Source organism: Elephas maximus, chromosome 16 (assembly GCF_024166365.1).
Source record: "Elephas maximus indicus isolate mEleMax1 chromosome 16, mEleMax1 primary haplotype, whole genome shotgun sequence".
In the NCBI taxonomy this organism is placed as follows: Eukaryota; Metazoa; Chordata; class Mammalia; order Proboscidea; family Elephantidae; genus Elephas; species Elephas maximus.
In genome coordinates, this window is record NC_064834.1 from 53,446,401 (window position 1) to 53,466,317 (window position 19,917).

General features: G+C 43.8%; 1 protein-coding gene across 2 annotated transcripts in view; it reads right to left on the reverse strand.

The window, feature by feature from the left end:
* Positions 1-648: 648 nt before the first annotated feature.
* Positions 649-19,917, reverse strand: part of ARMH3 (armadillo like helical domain containing 3) — a 219,401-nt gene continuing 200,132 nt past the window's right edge. For both annotated transcript variants that reach the window (XM_049855289.1, XM_049855291.1), the window contains exons 25-26: positions 4,688-4,804; positions 649-2,325 (exon numbers count right to left, since the gene is read on the reverse strand). In XM_049855289.1, coding sequence (XP_049711246.1) covers positions 2,233-2,325; positions 4,688-4,804 — 210 coding nt within the window. In that variant the 3' untranslated portion in view covers positions 649-2,232. The remainder of the gene's footprint in view (positions 2,326-4,687; positions 4,805-19,917) is intronic.

Genomic DNA, 19,917 nt, shown 5'->3' on the forward strand with positions numbered 1-19,917 from the left:
TCAATTTCCAACCACTTGACGTAATTAACCCAGCAGGAGTTGTGGTGGGTGTTCAGGGATGAGAGGGGGACAAGCAGCAGAAGGGAGGCCTATCTCTGAGGGCAACGCCCTGTTCCTGACTTTCTCCTGGCTCTCTTGGAGCCTCCACGGACCTGGCACAGAGGCTTGGGCATGGACAGAGCATGGGCAGCTCCTTTTGGGGCTGATTTTTAGGAGAGGATGGGAATCTTATTCAGTTCTTAGAATGGGTATTTGTGAAGAGGCCAAGAGACAAGTCTTTACAATGCAGGGCAAGGAGTCTTCTGAATATTAGCTCATGCCTTAGACCTGGCCTTGCTCAGCCTATAGGAAAGGCTGGCAGGAATCCAGAAGTGGTCCAAATGGGCTGGCTGGCCTCCTCAACACCATTAAGTTTGGAGAGAAGCGAACTCCCTTTTCCTCCCTTCCACCCAGAGGGTAAGGGAGGCTACAACTCTCTGAACTGGACTGGCCTCCACTAGGGCCAAGAGCATATGCAAGGATAGGCAGGGGTTCCCCAGCCAGATGGGACCAGCACCTGGGAGATTACCTTAACTCTTTGAGAAATGAGTTCTGGGCAACAGAGATTGAGAAAAAAAAAAAAAAAAAGACACTAAAAAGACTGTCCCATTCGAATCAATTTTTAATAACTTCAACTTGCCACCAGCTCCAGCTCCAGCGCCTCGGAGGTTTATCACTGTGGAAAACACTAATTGTCCCAGGCTGGGCTATCCATCTAGTGATCAGAGATGGCCCAGCCCCTGATTTCCTAAGTGTCTACTCTACACACAGCAGCATATTGTGGCTTCTCTGGAACAAGTGCAGATCTGCTCAATGTTGGGGCCAGAATTCTGGTTCCTAGGAGGGCAAGCATCCCAAAGAGATTTGAGGCTAAGTGAAATAGCGAGCTGGGGAGGTCCCAGACCTGTTCTCACTGTTTAGTTCCTACACTCACTCCCAGATTCTTCCTGTGCAGCTTGCTCTCTGCATCCTGACAGCTTCGGAAAGTGTTTTGGAAAGAGAAGATCTCAGAGCAGCAGCTACTTATGAGGCAACACTGGTGTAGGGAAAACCTACAATGATCCCATGGAGGCTATCCAAAGGAAGAATCACAGGCCAACTTCCGAAAGGCCAGATTTGCCATGCCCCCACCCAGAATACAGGCAGGCAGAATGGAGGCCCTACCTATGATGTTCATCTGGCCTCTTTCAGATGGAGGGCACCCAGTCCCCAGCAGGTTTTCTCCTTCCCAGGCACCAGACCACAGCAGGAGTGATTCCTCCCCAGAGGAAATTCTCAGGCAGGCTGGGTGTAAACAACAGCCGGGAGAGGGGGCAGAACACAGAGGAGCTCCCAGAGGAGGAGGTGGGTACGAAGGTGGGGAAGCTGCTGGAAAGGGAACCAGCAAAGTAGGTACCTGAGGGCTCCAGAAAACCTATCAGTGTTTATTTCACACACATACCCTGAAGATAGTTTAAAACAGATTAAAAATGAAAGCTAAGGTAGTGACCCTATTGTGCTGATGACTGGGTTGGAAGGGGGAAAGTCAATGGATGCTCCTGGTGGCCAAAACTTGAATCCGGAAAGTGGCGGCCAGATAGCAGAGTATTGGGGAGATTCTAATCTCCAGTCTATCAGAGGAATCAGCTCTGGATTTACAAAACAGAAAAAAGGCACCCCACTCCTACCCTACCCTAAGCCTGAGCTAGTGGTCCTAATGACTGGACAGAGTATCAGTGGGAACAGGGGACAGAGATTTCAAGCCCAGCTCAGCCCCAGGCCCAAAGGCAGCAGGATGTGGTTCCACCTTCATCTGAGAGTTGATCTGTTTTCAAAAGCCTGGGAAAACCATTGACTCTCTCATGGTGTTGGCATCACTGGGACTTGCCCCACCAGCTCCTGAAAATTAGTCAGTGGCCACAACTTGCAATGTCAATTGGAAATATGAGGGTGTGTCCAGGTGCACACCATGGAAATCCCCACATTCTTGGAGGCCTCTCTGTGCCCACCCATCCCTCCCCAAATAAGATTATCCCTGGTTTGTCCCTCCTGGCCCCTGGTGTCCAAGCTCCACTGAAAGTGCAGCCCTCACGGAGAGAACTCAGTATGTGTTTTTCTCCAATCTTGGGGGTAGCCTTCTCTTCCCTCACTCCCCCTCCAGCCCAGGAGCCTTGTGGGTAAGGGCAGTCAGAGGCTGCTCAGGTGCGTGTGGCCTCAGGAAATGGTGGAGAACTCCTTGAGCAGGACCTCTTGGCTGAGTGTGTGGAAGGCCAGGTTTCTCCGGACGTTGGTGCTAATGGATCGAACCTGGGAAAAGGGGCAAGGTAGGAGGGCACAAGCAGAGAAAAACGAGAGAGTCAGTTACAAAACAGCACAGGGCAGTGCTTGAGGCACAGGGCCAAGATGCAAAGCTAGATGTTTCTTTCTTAGGAAATGAACCCTGCAGACAAATTAGCAAACTGTTTCACGACAGCAGGACGAAAAGAAGAGGGGCTGAGAAACAAAGAAATTCTAGTGGATGCAAGAAGAGCAGCAGAGTTCTGGAGGAGGTGGAAGCAGGCACAGACAAGAAGGTCAGGTCTTTGTCCTTGCCTTGGCCATGCAGAAGGGAGACTGGTCTAGTTAGGGGTCTGTGGAGGAGGAAAAATTGAGGCAGAGGACTCACACTCTAAGTCTACCTCTCTTCAGAGGTGTTTTCTAGCCTCCTCCTCTCACTTTCTGTTTATGTAATTTTTCTGGTTGGAAGGAACTTTTAGAGATGTAGCCCAAGAAGGCCAATGGGCAGGATCAGGTCATAGAGCTGATGAGTCCCAGGCTGGGGAGCAGGACCCAGATCTCCTAACTCCTAGTCCAGCACTCTTTCCATACCACAAAGATGCCTCCCCACTTTAGAGGAAAAACATCGAGTCAATTCTGACGCATAGCAACCCTATAGGCCGGGGTAGAACTGCCCCATAGTGTTCCCAAGGAGCAGCTGGTGGATTTGAACTGCCGACCTTTCAGTCAGCAGCCAAGCTCTTAACCACTGGGCCACCAGGGCTCAAGTCTAGGATATATCCTGGCTGTGTCCCCACTGCTCACCTCACATACTTTCTACCCACGGACTGACAGCCTTGCAGGAAGTTTTGCCTGTGTCAGCTGGAGGAAAGACCTATGGGGAAGGGGCCAGAGGGACACACTCTACTCTGAGTAGGTGGCAAGAGGGCTCCAGCAGACTCTGGAAGGAGATTCATCCATGGTAACAGGTTTGTGACAGGCAAAGTGGGTGGGCGGGGGCAGGGAAAAGGAAAGATGTTCCTCTGTCCTGGGTCCCACAGTCTGGGGAGCTTTCCTTCAATTTCTGCTTTGCTATGAGATACTTAATGAAGTCACCAGGCAGGGAGCTTCAGAAGGAAGGGCAGCACGGCAAACAGCAGGCAGCTGAGTTCATTAGCTCCAAAGTGGACCAGACTCTTCTGGCTCCCCTGTGCCAGAGGTACAGTATGGGTAGAACCAAGCAAGGCAGAACTGAGTAAAAGCCTCAAGACATAGCTCCTCTAACTTTCTCACCCTCTTCACGTCTTAATAACGTTGTTAATTCTTGAATCCCACTAACTCCCCCACATCAACTTAGAGACCTTGCTAACCACTCCATAAAAATACTCTACCCTGCTATCTCCTTACACTAATGGCTTCCTTGCTCCCAACTAACTCACCTCAGAGGATGCACTCCTCACCCTGTGGCAGCCGAAGTCCAAAATCCCAGGAATGTCATGTCAGGGCCAGAGTTGGGCTGTGTCTAACACAAGACAGATCCAATCTAAAATCCAGCACCTTCACCAAGTACTCGGCACAAGGAAGTAAAAGGCGAGCTGACGCAAGTTCTGCCCAGCAGAGGGAGGTTTGAGGACATGGAAAGTGGGAACTGAGGCTTGTGTGTCCTGGTCTCAGCCCCCAGCCAGAATGCTTATATATAACCAAGGAGGTGGTGTTGGGGTGGTGGGGCTATGAGGAAGCTGAGCTTTTCCTGAGAGTAGCTCTGAGCACAGGGCAGGAAAGGGACAATCAATAAGGAAAGCTGAGTTCTGTGGAGATACTGACTGGGGGTAGAGCAGGAGGCAGAGCAAAATGATCACTGGTCCAAGATGGCCAAAGCTGGGGCAGCAGGAAGCTGAGTGACTGGAAAGTGAGAATGCGGGTAGGGAGTAAAAGGAAAGACTGAAGAACTCGACTGGGAGGGCACTCAAGACTAGGAGCCAGTTAGGAATTTATAAAGAAGTGATTGCATAAGGAGGAGATGAATCAATTGTTCTCATTAGTTGCTCTGAAGACAGGATAAGGAGTAATGAGCCAGAGCTGCCACTGGGAACACAAGTCAAACCCCAGGTCCAGCTGGAACTGTGCAAGGGCTGTCTCCACAGAGGAGAGGTGGGCAATGCTACCTCGGGCTTCTCACCCTTCCCAGCCTGGCACCAATACCCTGGGGAATAGGCTCCTCTCTCATCCCTGGTCCTGGGCTGCCTTGGGAGAGAAGTTGCATACTCGATCCCAGCAGACCCCTTAAATCTTCTTGTATCAGCCTTTAGCAAACTGTAGTCATTCCCTAGATGCTTGCTTGTGCAGTAGAACCTGATGGCTAGGAAAGTGCCGCCAAGAGACACAGGCAGAGATGAGGGAAGGACAGACTCACCAGCTCTTTGAAGAAGGCAGCCTCCTTGTGCTGCTCCGAGTAGCGCTCATATTGGTCCAAGCCATCCTGCAGCTTCAGTGTGAGTGTGTCATAGTTGGCTCGTACTACCTCCAGCACCTGGGGGAGGTCAAGGATCAGGCAGAACTTAGGCCATGCAAACGCCAGGCCTCTCGGCTCCCATGCCCTTCTTGGGTCAGATTCAGTCTAGGGCAACACCTCCAAGAGGCCTTGCTCACTACTTTGTTGCTGTGTGCTGGTGAATCCATAGTGACCCAATATGACAGTGCAGAACTGCCCCATAGGGGTTCCTAGGCTGTAATCTTTACAGGAGCAGATCGCCAGGTCTTTTCTTCCACAGAGCAGCTGGTGGGTTAAAACTGCCAACCTTTTGGTTAGTAGACAAGTGCTTAACCATCGCACCACCAGAGCTCATTGCTCACTACCTACCACCTAGAAAAAAACCCAGCCACAGGGAGCAATTCCTCAGGTTTCTAGGCACGCTTTCTAATCTCCCCCACTCCCTGCCTTTCCTGACCAGCCCAACCTGGCCATCCAGACAGTTTACTCCGGGACTGGTAAAACAGCATGGAAAGAGAAGACAGAACAGTGCGTGTCTAAGCTCACCAAACACACACACAACACACACACACACACAAAAACCTGTTGCCGTCGAGTGGATTCCAACTCATGGTGACCCTACAGGACAGAGCAGAACTGCCCAATAGGGTTTCTGAGGAGCAGCTGGTGGATTCGAACTGCTGACCTTTTGGTTAGCAGCCATAGCTCTTAACGGCTGCGCCACCAGGGCTCCAGGCACTGTATTAGGCATCAAGAATTCAAAGACAATTAAGACATGATACTTGACTTCCAGGTGACCAGGTGATCACAGTCCAGTGGGGGAGACAGGGATGAAAACAAGAAAGTCAAATACAGAGGGAAAGACAACGTAATAGAGGTAACTACAGGGTATTGAGCTCACTAACCCTCAATAAAAAAAAAAATAGTATCCCTGAAATCATAAATGTGTTCTCTGCCCTATCCTGAAGCTTTCTCTGTCCAGGTTGTCACAGTTATTGAGTAAGACTTTGCCATGTCTGCTTCCTTCTCCCTTTCTGGGTACCACATTTCTTCAGCCCTGGGATGTTCCTGAGCATCATCTGCCACTTGTCTTCATTTCTCAATGCCAAATCAGTCTTCGTATCCTTGCCTGGATGGAACTTTTGGGCATCCTGGCCTTGACAGTTTCTAGACTAAGCTAGAGCTAATCTCATCTTGTTTTGTTATGATGAGGGGTCTCTCCCCCACGATGCCTCTCTCTGGCTTTCAGTGTGTGTGTATAAGGGGGTAGGGATTCAGATCTCCACTGACTACAGGAACTTTGGATCTCTATGGTTCCAGTAGGAAGGGGATACCATGGCCAGGCCTGATATGACTCTGGCATATAAGACCATGAGTCAGAGGCTAGGATTGTTGGGAGGAGAGGCACTACATCAAGTCAGAAGAAGTAAGCTGGGCAGAAAGAAGAGACCAGGAGAGGGACTGCTTAGTCTGGGAATCTGGATGACAGCTATTTTGCAACTTGATCTGTCCTGGGAGGAAACTCTATGACAACATGGAGAGCTTCCTGCTTGGTAGGGAGCTTGTAGGGGGTGGGGTGGTGAGTGAGTGATGAGACAGGCTTAGTTCTGACAGAAGGTGGAGGTGAAGGAAACAAGCTGGAGTTAGGACAGGTTGGAAGGATTGGGGATGAGCTCCTAGGGGTGGCAAAGGTGCCTCTGGGCTGTTCCCTTCACCAGTCCTGTTTTGTGCCAGGGCAGACTTCACTTGGTAATAAACACTTCTGCCTGCCAAGAATCCAGGGAGGCTGCAGAGCACAGGGATGGCTTGTATCCTATGGAAGAGCCTCTGAGTTTTGGGGGAAGGGAAAGCTAGGGCAAAGGTCTGGCCCAGGTTGCTGGCTCAGGCTCCTTCCCTCCAGTCACCCAGCTCCACAAGGTCACTTTGCCTGGCTGTGTCCCATAGACCCTAGAACAGGCTGACTCCTCTGCTTCTAATTCCATTTGCCAGCTCTGTAGACAGGAGGACCAGTACCCAGCAACGGCAGTCACCCACAAAGTAATCTGGTCCTCTCTTACACATGGGCTGCACTCGTGGCTAGAATATCTGCAGCCAAGGTCTTGGCTCAGATATGAATGGCTCAAGCCCAGAAAAAGGCATAATTCCCTCCAACATGGAACCAGCCCCTTGGGATGAGGCAGAATAGAGTAATATGTGTTTTCCTAGCCCAGAAATCTGGGCAGCCTCAGTAATGCCTATAACCCAGGAATCTGGGCTCTGTCTTCCCCGAGGGGTGTCAGGTGCCACAAGACAAACCTCATGTTAAAACCAATTTCTGTGAGGAGGTACAGAAGAACTGTATCTCTGATACATCCTGTGAGTCTCAGGCCTCAGGTAAGGCTGACTTGATCACCTGGGCTTACTCCTCTCGCTAGGGCAGAGTGCAAAGTCTAGATCTCACTCAGAAAAGGGGTTTTTCCTTTCCCAGTAAAGTCCAGTTTGCTACAGAGAGGTGAAATCACAGAAGATTCTTGAGCTATTAGCTCCTTGGGAGGAAACCAGAGACCTGGCTGGACTTAAGAGAAGGCATGATCTTAGCTCTCCTCTTATGTAGACACTGCCCATTGCCACCTCCTTCTCTTGGGCTTCTTCTTGTGGGCTTACTCCCTTGTATCTTCTTTTACCCAGGGGAAAGCTGCTTGTCAATTTATCCAGCCTCTGTCTTCTCCCACCCTTGTCACTTCTCTTTAATTCCCAAGGGAAGAAGACATTTTAAGCTGAGGTCTGGGTACCAGCTCATTTGGGACTTTGGAGCACTAGGAATTCCTTCCTAGTCTGGGACTTTGCTTACTGTAGCTCCAGACTTTAGGAACTTGCCCCTGTCTGAGTCTCACATGCCGCCCTGGTCTGGAACACGGCAAGGGCAGCACTTAGGTAGAAAGTAATCTCCCAGAGCCCTTGTGCCTAAAGGCTTAGGTTTTACCAAAATTTGTAGCTTCCCTCTGGCTTTCTGGCAACTCCAAAGTCCTCTCCCAGATTGGGATCCTTCTCCAACTCATCAGGAACAGTCTATTCCCCAAGCACAAGCCACCTTCATTCACCAGTCCTTGGGCTTGTGGGCTTCCCAGAACCATGCCTACTACCTCAGCGCAAGGTAGCTCCAAAGCCAGTGAAGCACTGGCAAGTCACATGCTCTCTAAGGAATCTTTACACCCCCATCTATGACCTTCTGTAGACAAGAACTTGGGTGCTGGCAAAGAGCCTAAAAAAAGAGAACTGTGAGCCCCACACTTCCTATGAGACCTTAGACAATTCACCTAACCTCTTTGAGCCTCAACCCTTCTCTCTATAAAATGCAACTTGAACTTACCTTCCTAAAATGACATGGGAATAGATGTTCTAAGTTCCTAAAGGTAAAATACAATTGAGTGAAACACTATTATCCCAATGGCTACATAGCTGTTACCTGGACAGCTCTTGCAACTCAAGAAGAACTGCCTTCACAGTCCAGGAAGTATCTACCTATTTCAAACGTCCCAAAGCTCCTATGTACACAAAAGATTCTTCACTACAAAGAAAGATCTTCTGAATTTAAGTGAAAGACAAGGGACACACAAATGGTCTCAGTTCAAATATCCTATGCCCTCTTATTTGCCCTGAAACACTCTGCATCAAGAGAAGGAAAAACAAACAGGGGGCCCTAAATACCTGACCTTGAGGTCTCTGGAGGGGAAGGGCCTGAGAAGACAGCAAAGTCATTAAGAATATAAGCTGTGAGGTCAGAGACACCTAAAATTTGATCCCAAATCTGCCAGTGATTACCTTTGTAAATTTGTACAATTTATTTGCCTTTTTTAAAAATAATTTTTATTGTACTTTAAGTGAAAGTTTACCAATCAAGTCAGTCTCTCACACAAAAACCCATATATACCTTGCTACACATTCCCAATTACTCTCCCCCTAATGAGACAGCCCACTCTCTCCCTCCACTCTCTCTTTTCGTGTCCATTTTGCCAGCTTCTAACCCCCTCCACCCTCTCATCTCCCCTCCAGGCAGGAGATGCCAACATAGTCTCTAGTGTCCACCTGATCCAAGAAGCTCACTCATCACCAGCATCCCTCTCCAACCCATTGTCTAGTCCAATCCATGTTTGAAGAGTTGTTATTTGACTTTTTGAGCCTTGGTTTTCTTATCTGTAAAACGGGGTAGGCACTACCTATCTCATAAAGATGAAGTGAGATGTTGTTGTTAGGTGCCATGCAGTCAATTCTGACTCATAGCAACCCTATGTATAACAGAACGAAGCCCTGCCCAGTCCTATGCCATCCTCACAATCATTGTTATGTTTAAGCCCATTGTTGTAGCCACTGTATCAATCCATCTCGTTGAGGGTCTTCCTCTTTTTTGCTGACGCTCTCCTTTGACAAGCATAATGTCCTTCTCCAGGGACTGGTCTCTTGATAACATGTCCAAAGTACATCAAACAAAGTCTCACCAACCTAGCTCCTAAAGAGCATTCTGGCTATACTTCTTCCAAGGCAGATTTATTTGTTCTTCTGGTAGTTCATGATATATTCAATATTCTTTGTCCACACCATAATTCAAAGGTATCAATTCTTCTTTGGTCTTCTTTATTCATTGCCCAGCTTTTGCATGCATATGAGGTGATTGAAAATACCATAGCTTATGTAAGGTATACCTTAGTCCTCAAAGTGACATATCTGCTTTTTAACACTTTAAAGAGGTCTTTTGCAGCAGATCTGCCCACTGCAATATATCATTTGATTTCTTGACTGCTGCTTCCATGGGCATTGATTGTGGATCCAAGTAAAATGAAATACTCGACAATTTCAATACTTCCTCTGTTTATCAGATATTCGTTATTGGTCCAGTTTTGAGGATTTTTGTTTTATGTTGAAGTTTAATCCACACTGAAGGCTGTAGTCTTTGATCTTCATCAGTAAGTGCTTCAAGTCCTCTTTACTTTCAGCAAGCAAGATTGTGTCATCTGTATATCGCAGGTTGTTAATGAGTCTTCCTTAATCCTGAGTCCACGTTCTTCTTCATACAGTCCAGCTTCTCAGATTATTTGCTCAGTATACAGACTGAATAGGTATAGTGAAAGGATACAACCCTGACGCACATCGTTACTGATTTTAAACCATGCAGTATCCCCTTATTCTGTTCGAACGACTGCCTCTTGATCTATGTACAGATTCCTCATGAACACAATTAAGTGTTCTGGAATTCCCATTTTTCACAATGTTATCCACAACTTATTATAATTCACACAGTCTAATGCCTTTGCATAGTCAATAAAACACAGGTAAACATCTTTCTGGAAAAAAAAAAAACTTTCTGGTATTTTTTGCTTTCAGCCAAGATCCATCTGACATGAGCAATGATATCCCTCATTCCATGTCCTCTTCTGAATCCAGCTTGAATTTCTGGCAGTTCTCTGTCGATGTACTGCTGCAACCGTTTGTGAATTATGTTCAGCAAAATTTTACTTGGGTATGATATTAACAAAATTGTTTGATATTTTCGCATTCTGTTTGATTACTTTTCTTTAGAACGGGCACAAATATGGATCTCTTTCAGTCAGTTGGCCAGGGAGCTGTCTCCCAAATTTTCTGGCATAGATGAGCGAGTGCTTCCAACACTGCATCCATTTGTTGAAATATCTCAATTGGTATTCTGTCAAATCCTGGGTCCTTGTTTTTTGCCAATGCCTTCAAGGCAGCTTAGGCTTCTTCCTTCTATACCATAGGTCCCTGATCATAGGCTACCTCCTGAAGTGGCTGAACAACCACCAATTCTTTCAGGTACAGTAACTCTGTATTCCTCCTATCTTTTTTTTGATGCTTCCTGTGTCATGCAATATTTTGCCCATAGAATCTGTCAATATTGCAACTGGAGACTTGATTTCTTTCTTCAGTTCTTTCACCTTGAGAAATGCTGAGTGTGTTCTTCCCTTTTGGTTTTCTAATTTCAGGTCTTTGCACATTTCATTGTAATACTTTGTCTTCTCCAGTAGCCCTCTGAAATTTTCTGTTCGGCTCTTATACCTCCTCATTTCTTCCATTTGCTTTAGCTACTCTATGTTTAAGAACAAGTTTCAGAGTCTCTTCTGACATCCATTCTGGTCCTTCTTTTGCTTTCTTCATGTATGATGTCCTTAATGTCATCCCACAACTCATCTGGTCTTTGGTCATTAGTGTTAATATGTCAAATCTATTCTTGAAATGGTCTCTAAATTCAGGTAGAATATACTTAAGGTCGTACTTTTGCTCTCGTGGACTTGTTTTAGTTTTCTTCAGCTTCAATTTGAACTTGCATATAAGCAACTGGTGGCCAGTTCCATAGTCGGTCCCTGACCTTGTTCTGACTGATGATATTGAGTTTCTCCAACATTTCTTTCCACAGATGTAGTTGATTTGATTCTTGTGTATTCCATCTGGGGAGGTCCATGTGTATAGTCTCTGTTTACATTGTTTAAAAAAGGTATTTGGAGTGAATAAGTCATTGGTCTTGGAAAATTCTATCATGTGGTCTCTGGCGTTGTTTCTATCACCAAGGCCATATTTTCCAACTACTGTTTCTTCTTGTTTCCAATTTCTGCATTCCAATCACCAGTATTTATCAATGCATCTTGATTGCATGTTTGGTCATTATCAGACTGCAGAAGTTGGTAAAAATCTTCAATTTCTTCATCTTTGGCGTTAGTGTTTGATGGGTAAATTTGAATAATAGTCGAATTAACTGATCTTCCTTACAGGTGTATGGATATTATGCTATCACTGACAGCACTGTACTTTAGGATATATCTTGAAATGTTCTTTTTGAGGATGAATGCAATGCCATTCCTCTTCAACTTTTCATTCCCGGCATACTAGACCATATGATTGTCCAATTCAGAATGGCTATTACAAGTCCATTTCAGCTTACTAATGGCTAGGATATCGATGTTTATGCATTCCATTTCATTTTTGATGACTTCCAATTTTCCTAGATTCATACTTTGTACAGTCCACGTTCCGATTATTAATGGATGTTTGCAGCTGTTTCCTCTCATTTTGCATTGTGCCACATCAGCAAATGAAGGTCCTGAAAGCTTTATTCCATCCACATCATTAAGGTCAACTCTACTTTGAAGAGTCAGCTCTTCCCCAGCTGGAACCTGAGGGGTACATCTTTCAACACTATATCAGTGTTCCATTGCTATTCATAAGGTTTTCACTGGCCATTTTTTTTTTTTTGGAAGTAGATCACCAGGTCCTGCTTCCTAGTCTTAGTCTGGAAGCTACACTGAAAGCTGTCCACCATGGGCGACCCTGCCCTGCTGGCATTTGAAATACCTGTGGCATAGCTTCCAGCATCACAGCAACACACAAGCCACCACAGAATGACAAACTGACAGACAAGTGGTAGTGAAACGAGATAATCCATGTTAAATGACTGTCTAATACGTGTCACATAATGACTAGTCAATAAATGGTTGCTAATCTTGGTGGCATAGTGGTTAAGGGCTATTATTGCTAACCAAAAGGCTGGCAGTTAGAATCCACCAGGCACTCCTTGGAAACCCTGTGGGGCAGTTCTACTCTGTCCTTTAGGGTTGCTATGAGTTGGAATCGACTTGATGACAACAGGTTTTTTTAATCTTATAATGAAATTCTCTTTCTGGTGACAAGGGGAATTTGGAAGTTCCTGTTGTCCCCAGATAGTTCTATGGATAAGTTAGGAGCTACTGCCCCACTCATCTTCTTTCAGTGTATGGCAGATTCTGAGAAAGAGGAAAAGAAACTTCTCTACTCAATATGAAAGCAGGCCTCCCATATGACCTCACTGTCCTGAATAAAGCTCGTAATACATCATCCAGAAGTCAGAGAATACCCAGTACACACTGCCAAACTTAACAACCTTGAGTAGTGCAAGGGAATACAGGTTATACTAAAGAAAGTGCCAGTAGAGAGGCCCACAGAGGCCTGGCCTTGCATGACGAAGGTTGTGAGGGTCGTGGCCACATCAGGATCAGGATGGTCTTTGCTGACAGGAGAGAGAACTCAGTGTATGAGGTTAGTTCAAATTTGTTGAAAAGATTTCAGATACATACACACTCTTCCTCTAGCATACACAATGGGCATTCCTTGTAAACTATTCAGAAGACTGTGTCCCAGTTTTTAGCAGGACCATTGAGAGGTGAAATAACTTCTAGGCTGGAGATAGCAGCAAACGAGAACCATCAAGTTAGAAAAGTTCTTGGCAATGGTTATCCACCCTTGATGCCACTGGGTTGTGCCCTGTGCTTAAAAAATTGCTGAGACAGTCTCAAATCTCTATTAGACTGAATTTCCAGCTGAATGAGAGGACAACTAAGTGATAGGGTGTGACCTGACTGCAAACTTATGTTCACAACCTTATTCTCAATTTGAGCTGACATCTACAGTATGACCTATTTGAAGAAAGCATTTAAAGCTGCCATCAGCCCACTCCCAGCCAGGGCAACATGTATGGCCTTCCCTAGAGGCCAGGTTGCCAAGTGAGGAAGAGAACATAGTATGAAGATTAGAAATAATTATAAAAATATAAATGATACAATCTAGCAAATAAACAACAACAACAAAAAAAACCCAAACCCAGTGCCGTCGAGTTGATTCCAACTCATAGCGACCCTATAGGACAGAGTAGAATTGCCCCATAGAGTTTCCAAGGAGCACCTGGAGGATTTGAACTGCCGACCCTTTGGTTAGCAGCTGTAGTACTTAACCACTACACCACCAGGGTTTCCATCTAGTAAACAGAAGGTTCCAAATGAGTGAAGGCTTTTGAGATGGAACAAAAGAAGAAAAATGGAATAGAAAGTATTTGATGTATTAAAATAAGATTAATCAAGTGTAATGGGAGAGGTACTGCTTAAGGGAAACTGAGTTTCTGTTTGGGGTGATGAAAAGCTTTTGGAAACAGATAGTGGAGATGGTTGTACAACATGGTGAATGTAATTAATGTCACTGAATTAATTATACACTTAAAATGGCAATTTTTTTGTTATATATATTTTACCACAATTAAAAAAAAAAGATTTATCAGGTAGTCAAATGGTGGTCAGGAGGGTCTGAAGTTACCAATGTAATGGAAGGCAACCATAACTCTTTGTGTCAAAGTGCCCCCCGGACTTAACAATAGAAATAATACTTCTGGAACGAACCTTTAAAATTACCTACCTAGCCCATAGCCCATTTCACAGATGAATAAATAGAAGTCCAGAAAGATTGTAACTTCCTCAAAGTCACACCAGATTTTTCTGACTCCCAATCTAGCAGTCCTCCTATACTAGCAGGCTAGTTTACCGTAGGGCATCTTCCTGTGTTTACAGGATAAAACTTGGTTGTCCAGAGAAGAAAGATTTGAGGAATTCAAACTCAATGAACAGGGAAGGCTGAAGAAGAATTGATGCCTTTGAATTATGATGTTGGTGAAGAATTTTGAATATACCATGGACTGCCAGAAGAATGAACGAATCTGTCTTGGAAGAAGTACAACCAGAACGCTCCTTAGAAGTGAGGGTGGTGAGGCTTCATTTCATATACCTTGGACATGTTATCAGGAGGGACTAGTCTCTGGAGAAGGATATCATGCTTGGTAAAGCAGAGCGTCAGTGAAGAAGAGGAAGACCCTCAAAGAGATGAATTAACACAGTGGTTGTAACAATGGGCTCAGACATAGCAACGATTGTGAGGATGGCGAAGGACTGAGCAGTGTTTCATTCTGTTGTACACAAGGTCACTATGGGTTGATATGGATTCAACTGCACCTAACCACAACAACAAACTCAATCATCCTGTGAAATGGAAGTGAATGTATACTTTGCAGCTGTTGGGTGGAGTGTTCTATATATGTCTATGAGGTCAAGTTGGCTGATTTATCCCGTGAAATAGGAAGCATAATCAAGGCCTGGTTTGATGCTGGAGTTTTACTGATTACAAGGCTCCTCAGGGCTTGCTAATTTCCACCAGTAGCAGCGGAACACTACCAATGACACTTTACAGACGTTTCCAAATTCATCAGCAGCAATATCTAGCTTTACGTGCTATTTTGGTTACTCGTTTAGAAGCTGAAATCCAAAGGTCTTTAATCTTCATCTGACCTTCTTCAGGCTCAGCTATCCTGTGGTCTCCAGGCTTGGGATGAGGTGTTAAAGGGGTTCAATCAATCTCTTCTACGATGAATGCACATACCTCAAGGCCTTCATTCCATTCTCCCAAAGAGTCTGCAACCACTCTGTTCCACTTCCATGCAAGTCTGCTTTAACCCTTCCAACCTCCTAATCATAGTGAAATTAATCTCTGGATGCTTTGAAACAGATATAGGAGTTACAAGGGAATCGGGGGGGGGGGGGGGGAGGGTTAAAAGGCTATTCTGAAGATGAAAATTCTTTTAAAAGGTATTTTCATGTAAGAGAATCTTGATCCATCTCTCCCACTGGACTCTAATCATTTGCTCTATTTCAGGTGTTTCCTTACTAGTTAGAGAACCATGATTACTTCTCTCACAAAGCAGGAAAGGACAGCCTAAAGGATCAAGCTGTGAAACCATAAACAAGAACATCGCCAGGCTTAAGTCTGGACATAGTCCACTATCTCCCATCAATTAGAAGGGGATGAACAAGTATGCTTATTCTACAAGCTGATAATGAGAGAGTTTGGTCCCTGACAAGTAATGGGGAAATAAGAAATTCATCCGTCATAATGGTTCAGAATTTGGGACAAACCTATCCTGGTGGCCACAGAATGAAAACAGTTTGAATAATCAGGTTTGTTTCTCATGTCACCCCCTAAACTGTTCACTGCTCGGACCTCCTGGTGCTAGCATAATGTCCTATCACTGAAAGAAATTGTGCTGAGCGCAGAGTAGGCCTTCAATAACCGTTAGCGACAAATGAACTGCTAGAGAAGAAGTACAAGTAGCTGCAGGCAGTTTTACGGTAAATGACATCTGAGGTCTCCCTCTCATTGTTGGTTAAAGGACAACATGACAAAGCAAATACACCATTTACCAGCCAGGAAGGGTGAAGCCTTTTTCCTTCTAATACCCAGTAAACTTCCTCAAACTCAATGAAAGATGCCTTTTCCTATAAAAATGAAAGTCTCCTACTCAGAGCACTGCCTAGCTCCCTTCTCTGGATTTGTTAGAGGGCTGAAATGCTCTAAAAACTTTGGCAGGAGACTGAAAGAGAAATAGGGGAAGTGATCTTTCATTTCCTCTGAAAGGATCTAATCTAGCCTCCCACCTTTACTTTTCTAAAACCAGACCTTCCTCAGAACTGGTTATGTGTCTCCAGTGAGGGATACCCCTTTTTTTCTGTCAGAAGCTATCAAAGTCTGTTCCTAACCTTGCAATTTCACTGGTCCAAGAATAGCCTTTCACAGTTAAGCTAAGTGATGGTTGGGCACTGGACAGCGTGGCAGAGGAATTCTGATGATAAAGAAGCAAAAAGCCAATTCTTCCTCCCCCACAAACCATATTTATTCTTCTAAAACCAGGACCAGTTAAACAAGAAGCACTGTATAGATGCTAAGTAAAGACCTTGATGAGTCCCTGCTGGGTCTAGTTGCATCTAGGTACCAAAAAATTTTCAACCAATAGCTAGTAATTTTCAAGATAGCATAGTGGTTAAGAATAAGAGTCAGCCTGCCTGGTCTCATATTCTAGCTCCACCACTTACTAGCAGGGTGGAGCTAGATGAGCCTGTTGCCTCATCTGTAAAATGAAGGTATCAATAACACTCATCATATAGAATTGTTTGTGAGGACTAAAGGCAATGTAGATGAAGTGCTAGACACTCAGAAAGTGCTCAGTAAATAGCTGTTATTATTCTTCTTCCCTATCACTCTGATATGATCTTATGCATAATTGCTGACCTATTTGGGAATTGGGAATTGGGAAAACTGACCCATTTCCATAGTTTCCATTCCAACCTCAAACATTAACAAGCAGAGTGCTCTCCCCTCCCTCCTTTCTGGAAGAGATCCATCTTCTACAGAGTGCCCAGTGAGGGATTTCCCACGGATGGAAGAACATACTGCTTTAGGGTTGTGCGTTAGCAGGGATAGGCAGGCAGAACGGCAGGCCCTCTCCTTAAGAAACAAATGTGCTACTACTAATTTTTTCACTGAAATTTTTTTTTTTTAAATAATTTTTATTGTGCTTTAAGTGAAAGTTTACAAATCAAGTCAGTGAAATTATGTTTTTGCTAGATTCTCAGCACCCTGAGGGAAGAGACCCAGTGTTACATTATAGGATTTTCATAATGTTTAACAGAGTCCTAAGAAACAGTAAACATTCAACATGTTTGTGGACTAACTTAGTAGTCCACACACAGGGACCCAACCAAAAAGGAAAGGAATCTCTCATCAAGGTCACATGGCAAGATTAGAGAGTGAGGGCCTGACAGTACACCCAGCACTGTTCTCAGCACTCTGATAGGCTTCTAAAGCCCACAGAGCAATGGGGGAATCAAGATAAACTATCACTGAAGGGCACACACACAGATAGAGGGTTGGGCCAGTAGCATAAGTATGGCTTGGAGACTGCTGCGTAATTGACCAGGAAGTGGGTGCCAGGTTGAGATAGCTTCACATCTCTTAAGACAAGGAAAATATAGGAATCCTAGGTCTCTTATCTTTTGTCTACCACCTCCTCCACTCTTCATTAATGGGTTAGCTAGTTGTGAGTGTAAAATTTTCCCCCAGCATAGCAGGTACCCTGAGACAGCAGCTGCAGGGAGGGCTATTAGCTCAGATAGGTCTGTGACCAGGGCACTGACAGTTTAGCCTCCATCAGAACCTATCACCTGAAGAGCACATTGTTCAGGCTTAACCCTGATATTCTAATAAAATACGTCTTGCACGAGGGAGGAGTAAAAGGTGAAATGGTGGGAAAAAAGTCACATTGCTCCCAAACACATAGTTCCAATTTCTCAGAAATCAGATTTGATCCATTTTGAAATGCCCTTCTAAGGTGTGTTCAATTTAGCAACACATTTCAAACTGCATAAAATCTGCTCAACTGTGCAGTGTGCCCATTAGATAACTGTCCAAAACAATGTAAGCAGACACACATGGTGATCTTTGAACAGCCAGGTTCAAAGTCTTGCTGAGCTATTTTTAGCACTTGTTTGCATACTGCAGTTAACAGATTTTCACCTCAGAAGACAAGGAGAAGAAACAATTAGATCCATGAGCTCCAGGGCTAACTAGTACTCAGAGAAGACTACTGGTTTTCTTTAGATGCCGTCTGATTAACCTTCTCCTATACAGGACAAAGCTTGGCCTATGTCTGGAGAGACATGGTCTAAAAGAGGCACAGTGAACAAGCAGACAGTTAAAAGGGCAAAATGTCAGAGATTCAAGAGCTTAGTGTTTCAATTCTACTTGTTTTTTTGAGGTTTGAGGGGCAAGCCTTTGTGAATGATCAAGGTTAGGTCCTGGACCCAAGAATGGAAGGAAAAATTGGGAAAGGGAAGAAATGATTCCTTTCAGCAAATTAAAAGGACATAAAAATGCTCAGGATCTATGTTGTCTTGTTTATTCAACAACACAGACCATATGCTGGGCCATAAAATAAACCTCAATACATTTAAAAGGACTGAAATCACACTGAGTATATATTCTGACCACCAAGGAGTTAAATTAAAAATTAATAGCAGAAATTTATCTGGAAAATCCCCAAATACTGAAGAGAAACAACACATTTCTAAATATCACAAGGGGAATGAGAAATAGTTTGAACTGCATGAAAATGAAAATACAACATACCAAAATTTGTGGGATGTTGCTAACACAGTGCTTAGAGAGAAACTTACAGCAGTAATTTTTTTATATTAGAAAAATAAAGAGCTAAAATAATGATCTATGTTTCCATCTTAAGAAATTAGAAAAAAAGAGCAAATTAAACCCAAAGCAAACATAAGGAAACAATAAAGATAACCATAAGAATCAATAAAATAGAAAACAGAAAATCAATGACATTAAACACTGATGCTTTGAAAAGATTAATAAAGTTGATAAACCTCTAGTCAGACTAATCAAGAACTAAAGAATCATGAATGAAACAGGACATCGCTACAAATCCTACAAAGAAAAAAAGGGAGTATCACGAACAATTTTATGCCAAGAAAACTCAACAACCTACATGTATGGACAACTTCTTTGAAGACAAATTACTAAAACTGGCTCAAGATCAAATAGAAATCCTGACTATCCCTAAATTTATTAAAGAAACTAAATTAATAATTAAAATGTCTCCCACAGAAGTGTACTGATACATGCAATTTACTTAAAAATGCATAGAAAAACAAGATGAATTAATTGACGGAGGGATGGATCCAATATGTGATAAAACAAATATGTTGTTGTGTGCTCTCAAGTTGATTCTGACTCATAGCGACCCTATATGATACAGCAGAACTGCCACATAGAGTTTTCTAGACTGCAATCTTTATGGAAATAGATTGCCACGTCTTTTCTCCCTCAGAATTGCTGGTTGGCCCGAACTGCTGACCTTTCAGTTAGCAGCTGAGTGCTTAACTATTGCACCACCAGGAATCCTCAAAGCAAGTATAGTAAAATGTAAATGATAGAATCTAGGTGGTGGTTATATGGGGTGTTTGTTCACTGTATAATTTTTTTCAACTATATGTTTGAAATTTTTCATAAGAAAATGTTGCGTAAAAAATGGTTCCCACAGAAAACTCCAGGCCCAGATGACTTCACCAGTGAATTCTATCAAACATTTAAGTAAAAAATAATGCCAATCCTATACAGATGCTTTGTGAAAAATTGAGGAGTAAGAAATATTCTGCAACTCATTTTATAAAAGCCAGCCCTTACTCTAATATAAAAGCAGACAAAGACACTACAAACAATGAACCAATATCCCTCATGAACGCTGACACAAAAATAATTAACGAATCATTAGCAACTTAAATTTTGCAACATATAAGATAAATATTATATCATGTCAAGAGGGGTTTATCCCAGGAATGTAAGTTTGGATTAATATTTTAAAAATCAATGACTATATTAACAGAATAAAGGAAAAAAAATCTATGTAATCCTTAATAAAAAAAAAAATCCTTAATAGATACAGAAAAAACACCGACAACATTCAA